The following is an 18,237-nucleotide window of genomic DNA, read 5'->3' on the forward strand; positions in this document are numbered from 1 at the left end:
ATTAATACTCACTTTAAAAAGACCTTCTCGCCCTACTATTTTTTTTAATATAATACGTATTCCAAGTTCTAATTGCAATACCTCTTGTTGTTGTATATCGGATTAGGTATCTCTACATAGTATCACTACACTCCAAGATGGCGTTGGAGTCATAAATAGTAGTGCCACAGACATGTGATTGGCCGCGTTAGCCTTCTTAAGATGGCCGCGGACCACAACGCGAACATATCGCGGTGAGGAACACCAGTGAAAGTAATTTTCCTAGAGTCTAATCTTCGAATATAATACAGTTTCCGAGTCTTAATTGAAGTTTCTTTCGTCGCTGTATATTGGATTAGGCATCTTTACATATGATCACTACACTACAAGATGGCGCTTGAGTCACTAATAGTAGTGCCACAGACACGTGATCGGCCGCGTTAGCCTTATTAAGATGTCCGCGGATCACAACGCGAACAAATCGCGGTAAGGAACACCAGTTGTGAGAAGTTGGCCTGATGTATGATGTCACTAGTTATAGTGTACACCTTATATCAGTCCAAATACCCTTATGGTGATTGGTTGTAAAGTCAACCTTATAGACCAGCTATCCTAGTGGTAGCATGGACAAGAGCAGTCTTAGGCTAAACTCTGAATGGCATGTGAAGCCAGCTGTGATACCATATATAATCCCTTGAATACCAAATGAAAGGACACCACAACAGATATATATATAAAATAAAGTGTATTTATTCTAAGCAAACCCTCAGCACTCTTTATGAGATTAGAGGTAAGTACAACACAGTCTTATTAATGCATACAGTAAGTCACACAGGTAAGTAATACAGTTAGGCCCTAGGGGCCACGCAAACCATATACTAAGTAAGTGGTATAAGAACCACTGTCACGGAAATAGAATAGGCCTAGGCCTAGGGAATCGCTGGGGCTACACTACACTAGCGTTAGTTAGGAAGTGGGAGGCCCACGGGATTCGTGTGCAGAGTGGAAACACTCACGCGTAATGCGTAAAAGTCAATAGTAATGTTACAGTTTAGAAATAGATAGATTTAGGACACTTCCGGAGTAGCTAGGAAGTTGAGACTTGAAAACTAGACACTAGGATAGTCACTATCCTGATGAGCACCGGAGTACCCAAGTTACCTAGCCCACAGGCTGCGGGTGCATAGGGGTGAAGATGCGTCGTTTTCGTCGTCGACTCCTATGGATGCCTGAAGAAAGATGCTGACAGGCAGTCAGGAGAGAGTGTCCGGTGGATCCCAAGCCTGGGATCAAGAAGAGAAGAAACCTGCAAGCAGAAGGGACAGAGTCAAGGTCACTAGCCAGTGACCACGTGGAACCAGGAAGGAACCAGGCGATGTCGTGAAGAGTTGCAGGTGAAGGTGAAGCTTGTCGCTGCAGCCAGGAGGACCAGGAAGCGTCGAGGACGACCAGGACCAGGAGGCGAGCTGTCCCACGAAGGCTCTTGCTGTCGGCGGCGTCGAAGTTGGACTAGGACTCACCAAGCCTTGGCAAGCGGAACCCACGAAGAACAAGGGACTTGCTTCTGGTGCAGACCAGGAAGGTCTGGGGTGCTTCTTCTTTGCAGAGAAGCGGGAGCCAGTCTGGAGGAGCCAAACCAGCGCAGAAGATTTCAGGGAGCGTCGTCACAAAGGCCACTAGCCAGCGGGCAAGCAACCGGACAGACGCGGCAAGCAGGAAAATGCTGAAGGGCCCCACGCAGGACTCGTGGAGTGTGGGGGGCTGGTCTTCGGTGCAGATGGTGCTTGGGGTTGGGGCTTCTCAATCCCCGGTGCACAACTTCGAGGGTACCTCAGAAGCTGCGCTGTAAGTTACTAGCCACTTTTCCCAGGTAGCCGGTCCCACGTCGCTCGTCGCCTCCACGGATCTCAGCTCTGCTGCAGATGTGGATGAGGGTCGGAGAAGTCTGGAAATCAAGGCTCTGGTCGGGCTCTGCAGTCGGTTCCTCGTCGAACGTTTCACAAAGCAAAGGGTAGTCACTTGATGGTGCCTGTTTGCACAGGGTAGCCACTCCTTGGCTACAAGGGAGATTCTTCAGTCTTCTTCTTTCGTCGAATGTCGAAGGTCCAGAGTTTCTGTTCAGTTTTGCAGGTTCAGGATAATCTAAAGTCTTGAGGCCCAACTCCCACTCTTATACTAATCTGGGGGGCTGGGATACCTGCTAGGTCACGCCTTATGGGTGGGACCTGGGAGGGGGTGGTTACACCCACTTCCCTTTGTCCAGTTTCGCGCCAGAGCTGGGGCTGGAGTGCCCCAGCGCCGGTTTGAACTGGACTATGCAAGGAACACCTTGTGTGCCCCAGGCATGTCTCATTCCTTTCAGCCCACCCTGCCCCAATACACTAAAGGCTGTCTGGGGAGGTGCTAGCACCTCCCCAAGCAGGAAACCTATTGTCCAGGCCTCCCTGGCTGGGATCACTCCCAGCAGCAGGAGGTCAGACTTGTGTCGTGGCAGCAGCATCCATTTTGTGATGCTGAGGCTTTGGTCAGAGGTTACACAGCAAAGTAGGATTTTAACATGTCTCTTCCTCTAGAAGGGAGGAATAATATCCTCATCACCAGAAATGGTATGGGGGTATTATTCCAAAGTGTTAGACACCTTACACGACATGTTTTGATACAGCCCAACCATAGTTACCATAACCGTTTAAGATTATAAGGCACTTTAAGAGTATATGGTAGGCTATATCATAGAACAGCTATAAGGACATGGTTCCGAAAGCTGCAGACAGGCTCAGCTCATGATAGAGCACCATCTCACATGTTACCAAGCACTCTGCCTCCAGGATTGTTAAGGCCTGCCATAGGAGTGACTGATAGGTACACATGTGTCTATATATAAGGGCAGATATAGGCATACTATATCTAAGCAAGGGGTGATTACACGACCTTGCCCCAGCTGAGTGATCAGCCAGTTGTGTCTGATTGGAAGGCCAGGCCAGGGGTGGCACAATACATGCTGCAGCCCCTGGTAGGCCTAGGGTACACCTATGCCCTGGGTACCTAGGGTACACTGTACAGGGGCCAATAAGGTGATCCTTACCAATTGTGTATGTACCTAGGGTACATGGAGTCCATTTTACAGAGAGAGCAGACAGCCTGACCCTGAATGGCAGGATCTCAGGCCAACTAAGTCGAAAAACCAGCTAGACACTAGGCAAAAAGTTGGGGGTAACCATAGTCAGATATCCACCTTCCTACACAACCCCCCCCCCCAAACGAAAGGAGATAAGGCTGGCCTTGACAAGGTAAGCCTCTATTGCCTGAGTGGCCATATAAGGAAGAACCAGCACTGGCATGGTTACCCCCTGTCTCATGGTCCACTAAGCAATCCCTCATCCTAAAGATATCATAGGGTCTCCACCATAGGGAATCTCTACCTTTGGTGTGTCTTTGCAAAGTAAAAGGCTGGTGTTGAGATGGAGTACTGAAGTGAGTGTCCCCAAAGTGAGGCCTCAGCTTCCTCCAATCATCCTCCACCATGGATGCCTTTCTTTCTCTAACTGAGTTGCACTGTGCTCTCAGGGTCAGCCTCTGGCTACCTAAAGCTGGAGGCTGGGTCCCTTTTGTGGGCTTACTGGAGGGACAGGTCAGGTTTGGGGCCCTAAGGTCCCATGTTTGCCTGTGCCCAACAGAATCCCTCTGGGGGAGGTCCCTAACTACCTGTGAAGGGGATCCCTCAGGAATGCTTTTACCCATCACCTGGCTAGGGCAACTAACCAGGCAATCCTCATTCTTTTGAAGGGGGGGTTCTTGTGGACAGGGGCCCTCTTGGGGTCCACTGGCCTCCCTGACCTCTGCAGCCCTGGGCTGACTGAGGCAGGGTAGAGAGAGGCAGGCTACCTGCACCAGACTGGCTCCCACCTTGGAAGGGGCCACTGACATCAGAGGCTCTGCCAGGCCAGGCCTGGCTACCTCTGGGGCAGTTCCTTCACAAGGGGTGAGGTCAGATCCCTGAGGAGGCTGACCTCTTCCTAATGTCTGGGGAGAGGGAGACTTTTCTTCCTCCCCACTACTCTCTGTTTGTGTGGAGTGATCCATAGTTTCAGGCTTCACTACACCTATATCAGTCTGAGTGTGGGCTAAGACCATTACAGCCTTGCCAACCTTTTCAGGAAGGCACTCAGTTTGTGTCTGAGCTGTGACTGTCACAGCTCTGCCAATTTCTACAGGGAAGTCTGTCTGTGCCTGGGCTGTGGCTACCACTGCCCTTCCAACCTTTTCAGGGAGGAAAGCTACTTGGACAGGGGTTGTGACTGGCACAACCCCACTACCCTTTTTGGAAAGGCCTACCATTTTAGAATGGGTGTCTTGTTCAACTCCAGCCCAAGCTGAGAGTTCTAAGTCATTCCCCAGCAAGCAGTCCACAGGCAAGGTTGGAGACACTGCCACCCTTTTAGGGCCAGTGACACCTCCCCAGCTGAGACATACCTCTGCCATGGGATGACTGTTCTGTTTGCCATCAATGTTAGTTACCTGGTATGAGAAACCAGGCAAAAGCTGCTCAGAGGGAACTAGCCTATGGGCCACCATAGTGATGCTAGCTCCAGTGTCTCTGTAGGCCTCAGCTTTTCTACCATTGATGTAGGGTTCCTGTCTGTACCTACCCAAAGTGTTGGGACAGGCAGTGAAGTTGGCAAACCCCATGCCACCATCACAGACAAGAGTAGCTGCTGTAGGGGAATTGGCTAAGCCAGAGTCCCCCTGTGTTCCCCAAGAAAACCCAACCAAATTTTTGGGGGCACTCCCACCACCTGGGGGATTACTGCTGACAGTAATAGGTGGTGTGACAGGAGTAGTTGGAGGAACAGTTTTGTTTTTAGCCTGTGGGCAACTGCTGTCAGTTTTCCAATGCCCAGGTGTTTTACACACATGGCAGTAAGGCTTTTTGACTGTGGTAGAGGAGGGAGCTTGGGACCCACCACCCTGTGTGGAGTTTTGGGGCCCTGAGGAAGATTTCTCTTTTGTTTTATCCCCACCCTTCTCTTGAGGCTTGGTGGTATCTTTCTTTTGGTCACCACCCTGATTTTTAGGCCTAATCCTGGTCCTGACCCATTTATCTGCCCTCTTTCCCAATTCTTGGGGAGAGGCCAAATCTGAGTCTACCAGGTGTTGATGGAGAAGCTGGTTCTGACAATTACTAAGGATCTGCTCCCTCATAATCAAGTTGTACAATCCTGTATAGTCCTGCACCTTGCTGCCAGTTAACCAACCTTCCAAAGCCTTAGTGGCACAATCCACAAAATCAGACCAGTCCTGTGTCTGTGTCTTCTGGGTGTCTCTGAACAACAACCTATATTGCTCAGTGGTTAAGCCAAACCCATCTATCAGAGCACTCTTCAGGACTTTGTAATTGTTTGCATCCTCATCACTGACTGTGAGGAGCTTGTCTCTACCTTTGTCAGAAAAGGAGAGCCACAAGATAGCTGCCCACTGACTTTGGGGTACCTGCTGTACTTTGCAGGCCCTCTCCAAAGCAGTCATCCATTTGTGGATGTCATCCCCATTCTGATATGGGGGGACTATCTTGCTTAGGTTTCTATGGTCATAAGACCTATCCCTATCTCTAGGAATGTTGCTGCCACCAGTGGGTTCTGACCCACACAATTTTTGCTCTCTAGCCAGAGCAAGCTTCTCCTTGGCAAGGGCAATTTCTTCCCTCTGAATCCTCAGATTAGCTTCCCTCATTCTGGCTTTATGCTCCTTTCTCTCAGGTGAAGTCATTCCCCTGTGAGAGGAAGCATTAGAGATGCTAGAAACATGGGAGTGGATGGATTCCCCTGAAGGGGATCTGTCCTTCCTGTTTCTCTGTGAATGTCTACTTGTGGGTCTGTATGGGGGGACCCCATGCAAACTCCCATGTAAACTTAAGTTAGCCTGGCTAAGTCTCCTTACTTGGCTCTGGCTGTCTACCTCCCCATCTGAAGTCCCATCTGACTCATCTGTGGTGGGTAGACCCTTATCTACAGCTATGGCACCATCCCTGGCAGCTCTTTCAGCATCATAGGCCTCCAGAAGCTCCACTAGCTGTCTAAGGGTAGGGTTTGCACCCTGTTTTATTCCTCTGGAGGTACACAATTGTCTCATCTCCTGGAATGTGAATGCATCATACCTAGAGGGAACCTGTCTAGGATTCTCCTCTCCTGAGGGAGCATCAGTGTGATCTCCACCCAGGGGCATGATTCTAGTGAGGGTGTGGTGTGTGCACCTACCTACACTAGTTGTATCTACTAAACCTCTCTAGTAGTTGTAGTCAGGGTGTGTTACTCCCTTCAACCTACAACTACCAAGTCCAGTAGGACTTAAGTATTATAAACTATGTTATATGTACCTAGACAATATCTGTGTGATCTTCCAATTTAGTATCTCAAGATTACAATGGTATTCCAACAGCAAGCTCAGATCCCAACCGCTGCTCACCAATGTGAGAAGTTGGCCTGATGTATGATGTCACTAGTTATAGTGTACACCTTATATCAGTCCAAATACCCTTATGGTGATTGGTTGTAAAGTCAACCTTATAGACCAGCTATCCTAGTGGTAGCATGGACAAGAGCAGTCTTAGGCTAAACTCTGAATGGCATGTGAAGCCAGTTGTGATACCATATATAATCCCTTGAATACCAAATGAAAGGACACCACAACAGATATATATATAAAATAAAGTGTATTTATTCTAAGCAAACCCTCAGCACTCTTTATGAGATTAGAGGTAAGTACAACACAGTCTTATTAATGCATACAGTAAGTCACACAGGTAAGTAATACAGTTAGGCCCTAGGGGCCACGCAAACCATATACTAAGTAAGTGGTATAAGAACCACTGTCACGGAAATAGAATAGGCCTAGGCCTAGGGAATCGCTGGGGCTACACTACACTAGCGTTAGTTAGGAAGTGGGAGGCCCACGGGATTCGTGTGCAGAGTGGAAACACTCACGCGTAATGCGTAAAAGTCAATAGTAATGTTACAGTTTAGAAATAGATAGATTTAGGACACTTCCGGAGTAGCTAGGAAGTTGAGACTTGAAAACTAGACACTAGGATAGTCACTATCCTGATGAGCACCGGAGTACCCAAGTTACCTAGCCCACAGGCTGCGGGTGCATAGGGGTGAAGATGCGTCGTTTTCGTCGTCGACTCCTATGGATGCCTGAAGAAAGATGCTGACAGGCAGTCAGGAGAGAGTGTCCGGTGGATCCCAAGCCTGGGATCAAGAAGAGAAGAAACCTGCAAGCAGAAGGGACAGAGTCAAGGTCACTAGCCAGTGACCACGTGGAACCAGGAAGGAACCAAGCGATGTCGTGAAGAGTTGCAGGTGAAGGTGAAGCTTGTCGCTGCAGCCAGGAGGACCAGGAAGCGTCGAGGACGACCAGGACCAGGAGGCGAGCTGTCCCACGAAGGCTCTTGCTGTCGGCGGCGTCGAAGTTGGACTAGGACTCACCAAGCCTTGGCAAGCGGAACCCACGAAGAACAAGGGACTTGCTTCTGGTGCAGACCAGGAAGGTCTGGGGTGCTTCTTCTTTGCAGAGAAGCGGGAGCCAGTCTGGAGGAGCCAAACCAGCGCAGAAGATTTCAGGGAGCGTCGTCACAAAGGCCACTAGCCAGCGGGCAAGCAACCGGACAGACGCGGCAAGCAGGAAAATGCTGAAGGGCCCCACGCAGGACTCGTGGAGTGTGGGGGGCTGGTATTCGGTGCAGATGGTGCTTGGGGTTGGGGCTTCTCAATCCCCGGTGCACAACTTCGAGGGTACCTCAGAAGCTGCGCTGTAAGTTACTAGCCACTTTTCCCAGGTAGCCGGTCCCACGTCGCTCGTCGCCTCCACGGATCTCAGCTCTGCTGCAGATATGGATGAGGGTCGGAGAAGTCTGGAAATCAAGGCTCTGGTCGGGCTCTGCAGTCGGTTCCTCGTCGAACGTTTCACAAAGCAAAGGGTAGTCACTTGATGGTGCCTGTTTGCACAGGGTAGCCACTCCTTGGCTACAAGGGAGATTCTTCAGTCTTCTTCTTTCGTCGAATGTCGAAGGTCCAGAGTTTCTGTTCAGTTTTGCAGGTTCAGGATAATCTAAAGTCTTGAGGCCCAACTCCCACTCTTATACTAATCTGGGGGGCTGGGATACCTGCTAGGTCACGCCTTATGGGTGGGACCTGGGAGGGGGTGGTTACACCCACTTCCCTTTGTCCAGTTTCGCGCCAGAGCTGGGGCTGGAGTGCCCCAGCGCCGGTTTGAACTGGACTATGCAAGGAACACCTTGTGTGCCCCAGGCATGTCTCATTCCTTTCAGCCCACCCTGCCCCAATACACTAAAGGCTGTCTGGGGAGGTGCTAGCACCTCCCCAAGCAGGAAACCTATTGTCCAGGCCTCCCTGGCTGGGATCACTCCCAGCAGCAGGAGGTCAGACTTGTGTCGTGGCAGCAGCATCCATTTTGTGATGCTGAGGCTTTGGTCAGAGGTTACACAGCAAAGTAGGATTTTAACATGTCTCTTCCTCTAGAAGGGAGGAATAATATCCTCATCACCAGAAATGGTATGGGGGTATTATTCCAAAGTGTTAGACACCTTACACGACATGTTTTGATACAGCCCAACCATAGTTACCATAACCGTTTAAGATTATAAGGCACTTTAAGAGTATATGGTAGGCTATATCATAGAACAGCTATAAGGACATGGTTCCGAAAGCTGCAGACAGGCTCAGCTCATGCTAGAGCACCATCTCACATGTTACCAAGCACTCTGCCTCCAGGATTGTTAAGGCCTGCCATAGGAGTGACTGATAGGTACACATGTGTCTATATATAAGGGCAGATATAGGCATACTATATCTAAGCAAGGGGTGATTACACGACCTTGCCCCAGCTGAGTGATCAGCCAGTTGTGTCTGATTGGAAGGCCAGGCCAGGGGTGGCACAATACATGCTGCAGCCCCTGGTAGGCCTAGGGTACACCTATGCCCTGGGTACCTAGGGTACACTGTACAGGGGCCAATAAGGTGATCCTTACCAATTGTGTATGTACCTAGGGTACATGGAGTCCATTTTACAGAGAGAGCAGACAGCCTGAGACCCTGAATGGCAGGGTCTCAGGCCAACTAAGTCGAAAAACCAGCTAGACACTAGGCAAAAAGTTGGGGTAACCATAGTCAGATATCCACCTTCCTACACCAGTGACGGAAACTCCCTAGACTCTAATCTTCGAGCCTGACAGTAAGTACCTGGTAACTAACAGGCGGCCTTCTAAACAGTACTATAGCTTATCGGGGTCTTTTACTACTCGTAACTCTTACTACGGGCTTAACCCGGGTTTCTCCTACGAGACTGCTCACTCGTAATGACTAGAGAGTAAACAGAATTTGTTTCATTTTAAAGTCGCCCTTTTCCTCTTTTTGATCGAGCACATGGGAAATTTTGAGTCTAACAAATTAGTCACGTTATTGCGACTGTTAAAAGTATTAACATATAGAAACATGACTAAATTTTATTTGCCTGTAGGCGCTTATACTTACTTACTTTTTTTTCCTTTTCATTTTTTCTTTATTCCCTTCCTTCACTTCTATTTCTCATGTTTCTCTTTTCCTTTTTCTTTCCATGCCTATTCTGCTTTCTTCTTCGTTTTTTCTTCTTCCTTTCTTTTCTTCTCTTCTGTTTATTTTTTCATCATTGTGCAGAGGCTGGACCATCTGTATTATACAGTGACTTTGGACTGTGACAAATGAAGCATACGCAATTTTCTGTGTCCTAAATACCAAGGTATAAACTTGGCCTTACTTACCTATCCAACTCGCACTTTTAACTCTACCTTATACTTCACCGACTCATACTAACAAACATTGGTGTTGCGATATATCTTTCTCCCTGTTTGCCTGGTTGCTGTTTTTATCTCACTTTGACTTTTTGTCACAATTATGTGGAATTAACTTCACTTATTGATTATTATAAAGACTAATATATCCTACTCAATGTGGACAACAAATGGGACATAACAAAACCTCTAATAGCAATATCCACTTGACGTGTTTCCTGAGCACTTTTTCATGGAGTTGGGTCCTTACACACTACGCAACTATTTTTTGGAAATATCACTGGGTGTTTTAAGACTTTTAAAGACCCTTCACTTCCAAGACTCATTCCCCTTCTCCTCTCCTTTTCTTTTCCGTACAGCCTTGAGAAAGCCCTGTCCAGAAATCGCGCCAAAAGGGCGAAACACGTGTTGGCTGTTCATCTTTGTTCTAAATTTGGTCTGTTCATCTTACCCCGATGAATGTATTTTGTTTCAACTAACTGGACCAATTGAAATACAAGTCTTCGCATTTGCACAAATAAATAATATTTTGGATTTACCAATTCATTGGATGTTTCTTATCACAGAGGGAGTGAAACTGACTCACTACTACAAGTATCTACAAACTTTTAAGGCCATAGAGGTCCAGTGCCTTGAGTCCTTCCTCCAAGAAATTAATAACTACCTCAACAAATTGAGCAATTTCCTCCAGAACTTGGGATCCCTGGGCCTCAGTATTTTTATAATTGCAGGATATTAGATTTTACCTCTGCTGAAGGAAGCTGCAGATCAAGAAACTCAGCTGCCTTCCTTATAAAACATGATAAAGAGCAATGTCCTGCAATACTTCAGCCTAAGGAGATGAGAGATCATACTGAGGAGAAGTATCCAATCCACTGGCCTCCTGTAAGCCTTCAAACTCATCCACAGATTCAACAATCTCTCCTTCCTCCTGCTCCTGTGCATATTCCTCCTCCTCAAGGAGCCTCTCAGCTGTCTCAGAATCAGCGTTGGCGGTGCAAACCGCGGTGCTGGTGAAGACGTCAATGGCGTTGATGGAGGAGCTTCAGCTTCAAATCTCGGCCTCGATCAAATCCGAGGCGGCGCCGACTCAACAGCAGAAGGAGTCCGAGGAACCAGAGTGGAAGACCTCGGCACCGGAAAATGCCAAGCCGGAGTCGTCGGCAAGAATGGCACAAAGGGTGCTTGAGCATAGTGGTGAGGCACACCTAAGTTAAAGGCCAAAGGACCCACGGGACCCGAAAGCGCACCAGATGGAGTAGAGGCCTTTGCAAACATGCCAAACATTGCACTTAAAAAATGCGTAGGGTCTGATCCAGGAATAGGAAAAGGAGGATATGGATCCGTACCTTCCTGAACAAGAACCACCTGAAGCTGACTTGGAGCCTGTGGAGCCGGAGAAGATGGCGCCCGCACAGGTGAAGCCACATGGATGGGAGACGACTCCCTGGGCATCGGAGATATACCAGGAGCCGGAGAAACTTCAGGCGACGAAGGGTCCTTCGACGCCGGCGACCTTGGAGCCGGAGACTGAACCGGCGTCGCCCGTGGAGATGGAGTTTGAGATGGAGAAACAAAGTCCTGCCTTCGAAGCCGCTTAGCTGGAGAAGGCGACCTCGAAGCCCTGACCTTCGATGAACGGCGTTGAGAGACATGTCTCTTCTTTGACTTCTTGTGTTTCCTTGACTTCGAAGTGTGAGAAGACAACGACTTTGCACGTTTTCGACCCCTCTTCTCCTTTTTGGTTCTGACTATAAATAGTTTAGCCTCACGTTCCTTAATGGCCTTCGGATTCATCTTCCTGCAGCTTCGGCACTCATCGACGTCGTGATCCGAAGACAAGCACCAAAGGCAATCATCATGGGGGTCAGTGATCAACATGTGACTGCCACACTCCCTGCAGGGCTTAAATCCGGACTTCCTAGAAGTAGCCATTAGAAATCCTCAAGGAAACAAAGTTGACACTTTAGAAAATAGAGAGTCCCTAGAAAAACCGTTACGCGTCGACGGTGTTGAAAAAAGGGAACTGATGTCAGCAGGCCAACGAGGTCCTCTTATGGCTCCGATGACGTCATACAGTGTCACAAGCGGAGCCATGCTATTATGATGTCCTCGTCGATGTGGGAGAGCTAGGAAAGAATTTCCGCAGAATGCTGGCGCAGGGGGTATTCAAAAGGTGAGGAATTTACAGGCAGAAGTATCCATCAGAAATCCCACGTACACGCTTATTGCTTCTAAGTGCTATTTTTACAGTATATTCTTTAAAAATTCATAACTCAAGTATTACTTTTTAAAATGTTTGCCATTTTGGTCTTGTTTTAATTGTTACGTTACATTTGATTTTTCTAACCTGCTGTGTAATCTTTTTGTGTGTTTTTTTCACAGTTTTACTGTTTTTAGTGCTGCACAACTACTTTACACATTGCCTCTAACTTAAGCCTGACTGCTCAGTGCCAAGCTTCCATAGGGTGAGCACAGGTTAATTTAGGGTTTGTCCCTGACTAGGATTGTGGTTGCTGTTTGACTAGGGCTCTTAACCAAGTCAACCTACAACCCAATTTTTAACAAATGGTCTCTCATTGCATGGTACTGATTCTTATAATTTGCTACATCCTCACAATAAAATGAAGCACACATTTTCAAATGATGGGTGGAGGCAACCATGTTAAAGTGAAAAAGAAATGCCATTTTTCATGAAGTTGTAAGTGAAAGTTTGCTGAAACCAATTAGGTTTTAAACTCTTCCTAACTCTTAAAAATTATTTTACTACTTTTAATAAGCCTGATCAGCGTAATCATGTCACTTACTGTGTCTTGTTTTCTTTTTACTATGCCTAACGCCTGCATCACAATTCCGTCAATGTATATCTGTTGTAAAACACTACAAAAGATATACAATTTTTAAGGTTAGTCTGTTTTCTCTTTAAAATTCTAAAGACCATAAAATGTACACCAATGATAACAATGGGGTGTATTTTATGGAGCGCAGGGTAAAAGTACCCACAGCTGTTATTAGAGAAATCTATGTTGGTTAAGAACTCCTTCAGGCAGTGCAAAAGTACAAGAAATGTGCTCCTCTCCAATGGTATAACTACAATGATAAGCTAGATTGAGATATCACATTGATTAAGGATGATGGACAGTAGCATAAGCAGAAGACAGCAAAAGGGAAGAGGAACTATGCCTCATGGTCTAGTAGCAGGACAAGAATCAGCTAGTATTGTCGAAGAGTGGCAGGGCGGGAGGGTAGGTTTCGGGAAATGATGAAAAACAAGTGACAAAATAAAAAATGTCATTAAAAACAATAAGTTACCTGCAGCCAGCCACGTCGCGCTCTTCTGCTCCTCTCCTCTTTCAGGCACAGGCTCCCAGACTCCACTGCGGCCAATCCTGATGCTGCTCTCAGGCTGCTAGAAGCAGCATCAGGATTGGCCTGAGCACTCTGAATTTGTGCCCCCAGTGAGACTGGGAGGCTGTGCCTGCTGTCTCCAACCCGGCAACACAGCTCAGGTTGGAGACAGCTTCAGTACAGCTTGGCCGAACTGAGATGGCTGGTCAAACCTTCATGCACACTGTTTACATTGCACTTACCACTCCTCCTGCAGCCAGTCATCCCCATGGCACCGCCCCCAAAGACTCAGCAGGAAAGGAAAAAGAAAACTATGATGAAATGTGCTTATTATCGTTTTATCTTTCTTTTCCTGCCTTTTTGAGGCAGCTGGCTCGGGGGTGCCTCTCCTATGCCATGGCGGCGGAGCCGCGGCTGAGCAGGACTCTGTATGACCTACCTCAGCTGAAAACAAACACTGTTTCAATTAGGAGCTCTCACTCCCTTGGTCCTGGGTGGCCTCCAAGGCTTTGCTTTCAGAAATACTCGTATTACGAAGTAGGTGTAAGCTACAGTCTATGTGATATAAACATTAAATAACGTGGTGGCATCATGTCCATAACTCAGCCTTAGTCAGAGCTTACCTTTAGCTATCGTCGGCATTTGGAAAGGAATGCTGATGACGCCTACCAAATCTTCTAATGGTATCAAAGAGCGTAGAATGGATCTTATCCGAATAGCTTCACCTTTACCCGCATGGATTAGCTAGAGAAGAAAGATCAAAGTTCTAAGCTATTCACTTTACAGTAAAATGTCAAACATTTTAAGGAAGGGGCACAAAATTGGTGAGACCAAATATAACAATGAACAAGGAAGATATAAAATGTTTTCACATCGCGGAATAATATTTTTCTTAAGTATTCGGCACATGTCTTGCTTCTTCAGTGATCCAGGACCTCTGGAGAAACAAGCCATGGGATATTATATACGCTGCAGTACAAGAAAGATACACTGGGTCTGACTTACAAAAGTTAAAAAAAAGAGTTTGAAATGTGCTCTGATCAAGTTATGCCTTTGGAGCAAATGTTTGATATTTTTACGTCACAAAGAATTTCTGGAGGACTTCTCGGAATCTGCGAGTATCACAGATTCACTGATGGAATCACAAATCTAGTCATTTCTGCACACGGAAATTAACAGGTGCACATGCTCATATACAACAATGTTATGCCAGTGAGAACGGGTGCTTGAAAAGGTTTTACTTATCTATTCAAATGCAACATACATTTCCTTTACCTCATTATTAATTTTGGGAATGTTCCCTCTTTATTTTTTCCTAAAAAACACATTCAGGAATGCCCATTACAGGAGTAGTTTAAGGGTGGTATATGGTGCAAACTGTTGGTAACTTACATGCATCTCGGGAGCACAGCGCCCCAGCAGGTCAATTAAAGCTGCATAAAAGGTCATGATGGCATTTCCCATATGGATCGTGTCATCCTCTTCCTCATCTGCATCCCTTTTATGAATTAAAAGAAGATAAACAGTTAGAGACAAGTAATCTTTTTCATCATGCCTCATAATGTGTAGTACTTGCATAAAAGCTGCAAATTTCTTTGGCTTTAAACGGAAATCGAACATTGTATGTAAAAAGAGTCCACCTGGTATTTTTATTATATCTTTAAAAAATAAATTGTGCTATGTGTTGCGTCAAAGTGTATTCAAAGGCAATACATTTTCGCGCAGTTCGCTTGTAACTGTCACTGGAATTTCTGCTTTGCTGGCAGGCGCTAAACTTACCAGGTTACTTGGAAATATACCTAGGCATGACAATCATGAAATCAAAAAAGTACCTACGTTATTAAAAACCTTTCCAAGTACGAGTAATACTTCAAATGAAAGGGCATGGGATTTAGATTTAGATTTAGAATATAAAAGCCACTGAAAAAAAATCTCCAGTTCTTGTTAACTGGGCAATCATGCAAGGATTAGTTACTTACCTGTAATCCTAGTTCTCATCCAGGGGTATACTCATCAAAGTCATAAGCTATGAATAATCCCCGCCCATGTGCGGGATCCCGGAGCATATAGAAAATACATATATATAAATATATATATATATACATATGTGAAAACATATAAATGCAGCCTAATAATGTTCAAAACATGGCAATGCTGTAAATTACATATTTTTGCATAGTAGTGCCCCCGTAACCCGTAAGGAAAAAAGGAAGCATCAGGCAAATTATAACACAGCACTGCTTTATTGCCATAAAGCAACATGTAATTGTAGGCATTCGCCAGTAGGCTGCAGTAGAGTATCAAGAATCCAAGAAAACTGACACCTTGCCTTTAAGGCATTAGAGTAGGGGGACCGTGCCTTTAAGGCCTGCCCGTGACCCCCTGCTCCCATGATGCACTACAGGTGACAGTTGGGCCAGTTCTTTTTGGCGGTGCCTCCGCACCTGAGTAGATCTGCCTTCCATACATCACTTATTTAAAGAGAAAACATTGCTCGTCCGGGGAGGTGGGTGGGTCGCTTATGACTTTGATGAGTATACCCCTGGATGAGAACTAGGATTACAGGTAAGTAACTAATCCTTCTCATCCAGGGGATACTCATCAATAGTCATAATCTATGAATAGAGTAGCAAGCCCATACCCAAAGTCTCGCGGACGAGCAACAAAGCAGTTAAAACATACATTAAAAGACACATCTTGTATTACAGTTATGCAAATAGGTTCCTCAAAGAGGCCTGCCCCACCTGGGCGTCGGCCTGTGCGTCTGAATCTAGGCAATAATGGCGCGTGAAAGTATGGACTGAGCGCCATGTAGCCGCTTTACAGATCTCAGACATGGGAACGTTGCGAAGGAGTGCTACCGTAGAAGCCTTCCCCCGAGTAGAGTGTGCTCTAGGTTTACCCTGCAGAACTTTGTGGGACAGTTGGTAAGCCAAAGCTATACAAGAGACAATCCATCTAGAGATAGATCTCTTGGCCGCAGCCAGCCCGGTATTAGTGGGTCCATAGTTAACAAAGAGCCTGTCTGACTTTCTAAGAGTAAGGGTCTTAGCTAGATAGAATTTCAAAACCCTCCGGAGGTCAAGAGAGTGTAGAGCTCTCTCCGGGGGTGTGGTCGGCTGAGGAAAGAAGGTGGGCAACGTGATCACCTGATTAATATGGAAGTCCGAAACCACCTTGGGCAGGAAGCTCGGATGAGTACGGAGCACCACCCTATTAGCATGAAACACCGTGTAAGGTTCCTTGCAGCAGAGGGCCTGAATTTCACTAACCCTACGGGCCGAAGTGATGGCTACTAAGAAGGCAGCCTTCCAGGTCAGATGTTGCAAGGAGGCCTTATGAATCGGCTCAAAAGGACCTCCCATCAGTTTAGTCAGTTTAGAGAGAACGATGTTCAGTTCCCAGGAAGGGGAAGGAGACCTCACAGGTGGGTAAACTTTCTTAAGCCCTTCTAAGAAATCCTTTACCACTGGCATCTGAAAGAATGAGGTCTGGGTAGGAGACTTCCTATAGGCTGTAATAGCAGCTAAGTGTACTCTGATGGAAGAGTACTTTAACCCAGACTTCGCCAAGTACAGTAAGTAGGGGAGAATAACCTGTTCTTGACCCCGGATCGGATCAAGGGTGTTATCTCTACACCAGAAGCAGAATCTTTTCCATTTAAAGCCATACGACTTCCTCGTGGAGGGCCTCTTTGCCTCCCGAAGAATGCTCATACAGTCCGGTGGAAGATCTAGATGTCCGTACTGGATGAATTCAGGAGCCATGCCGTCAAGCGGAGGGAGGGGAGATTGGGGTGGAACACTCTCCCCTTGTCCTTGGTCAGCAAGTTCGGCAGGCATGGCAACCTCCTCTGTGGTACCTCCGACAGCTGGAGTAGATCCGGGTACCACCACTGCCGGGGCCACTCCGGTGCTATTAGGATCATCCGAGTTCTGGCCCTGTAGAACTTCTGAATCACAGCCGGGATGAGAGGGAGAGGAGGAAAAGCGTAAAGCAATGTCCTCGACCAGCTGATCAAAAGCGCGTTCCCCTGCGACCCCCGTTGAGGGAACCTGGAGGCGAAGACGGGGCATTTTTTGTTGTCCGCGTCTGCGAACAGATCGATGTCTGGTATGCCCCACAAGCGGAAGATGTCTTGAGCGACGCCTTCGTTGAGCACCCAGTCGTGCGCTTCGACGAAGTCTCTGCTGAGGCCGTCCGCCTGCACGTTCAGGGTCCCTGGCAGGTGAACAGCGACGATCGTCAGGTTTCTCGCCAGAAGCCATTTCCAGATTGACTGGGCCTCCAGAGACAGGACCCGTGATCTGGTCCCTCCTTGCTTGTTCAGATAGAACATAGTTGTGGTGTTGTCCGTCTGAACCTGAACATAGTCGGTCTGCAGGGATGGGTACAGGGACTTGAGAGCGAGATGGACTGCTCGTAGCTCCAAGAAGTTGATGTGATAGCTCTGCTCGGTAGCGGACCAGAGACCTTGTACTTGTAGCCGGCCCATATGAGCCCCCCAGCCCTGCATGGAGGCGTCTGTGACCACCGTCTGTGTCGGAGGCGCCTGATGGAATGGGACGCCGTGAAGCAGATGGGAGCGCTTCATCCACCACCGGATGGAATCTTTGGCGGCTTGATGAAGGGTAATGTGATCTTCCCAGCGGCCGGTCCTCTGCGACCACTGATCCTCTAGGTCTTGTTGCAGAGGACGCATGTGCAGACGTGCGTTGGGCACGATGTAGATGCACGAGGCCATGGATCCCAGGAGAGATGACACTTGTCTGGCTGTGGGATATTCCGTGCTGAGAAGCGTGCAGCTTTTTTGCAGCATGGAGGATAACCTCTCCTCCGAAGGACACACGCTTGCGCTTGAGGAGTCTAGAGAGGCGCCCAGGTAGTGGATCCGCTGAGTTGGATTGAGGATCGACTTCCGGTAGTTGACCTGAAGGCCCAACGAGTGTAGAAGGTTTAGGCAGAACGAGAGATGACTCTGGAGTTGAACCGGGGTGGAACTTTTTAAGAGCCAGTCGTCTAGATATGGGTAGACGAATATCTTCCGTTTGCGGAGAAATGCAGCCACC

At 47.4% G+C, this 18,237-nt stretch overlaps 1 protein-coding gene across 1 annotated transcript in view; it reads right to left on the reverse strand.

The window, feature by feature from the left end:
• RYR2 (ryanodine receptor 2) overlaps positions 1-18,237 on the reverse strand; it is a 3,458,987-nt gene that overhangs the window by 1,289,141 nt on the left and 2,151,609 nt on the right. The window contains exons 45-46 of the mRNA XM_085612346.1: positions 14,561-14,666; positions 13,792-13,912 (exon numbers count right to left, since the gene is read on the reverse strand). Of these exons, the coding sequence (XP_085468472.1) occupies positions 13,792-13,912; positions 14,561-14,666 (227 nt within the window). The remainder of the gene's footprint in view (positions 1-13,791; positions 13,913-14,560; positions 14,667-18,237) is intronic.

The sequence above is a fragment of the Triturus cristatus genome, chromosome 6 (genome assembly GCF_964204655.1).
Source record: "Triturus cristatus chromosome 6, aTriCri1.1, whole genome shotgun sequence".
Classification (NCBI taxonomy): Eukaryota; Metazoa; Chordata; class Amphibia; order Caudata; family Salamandridae; genus Triturus; species Triturus cristatus.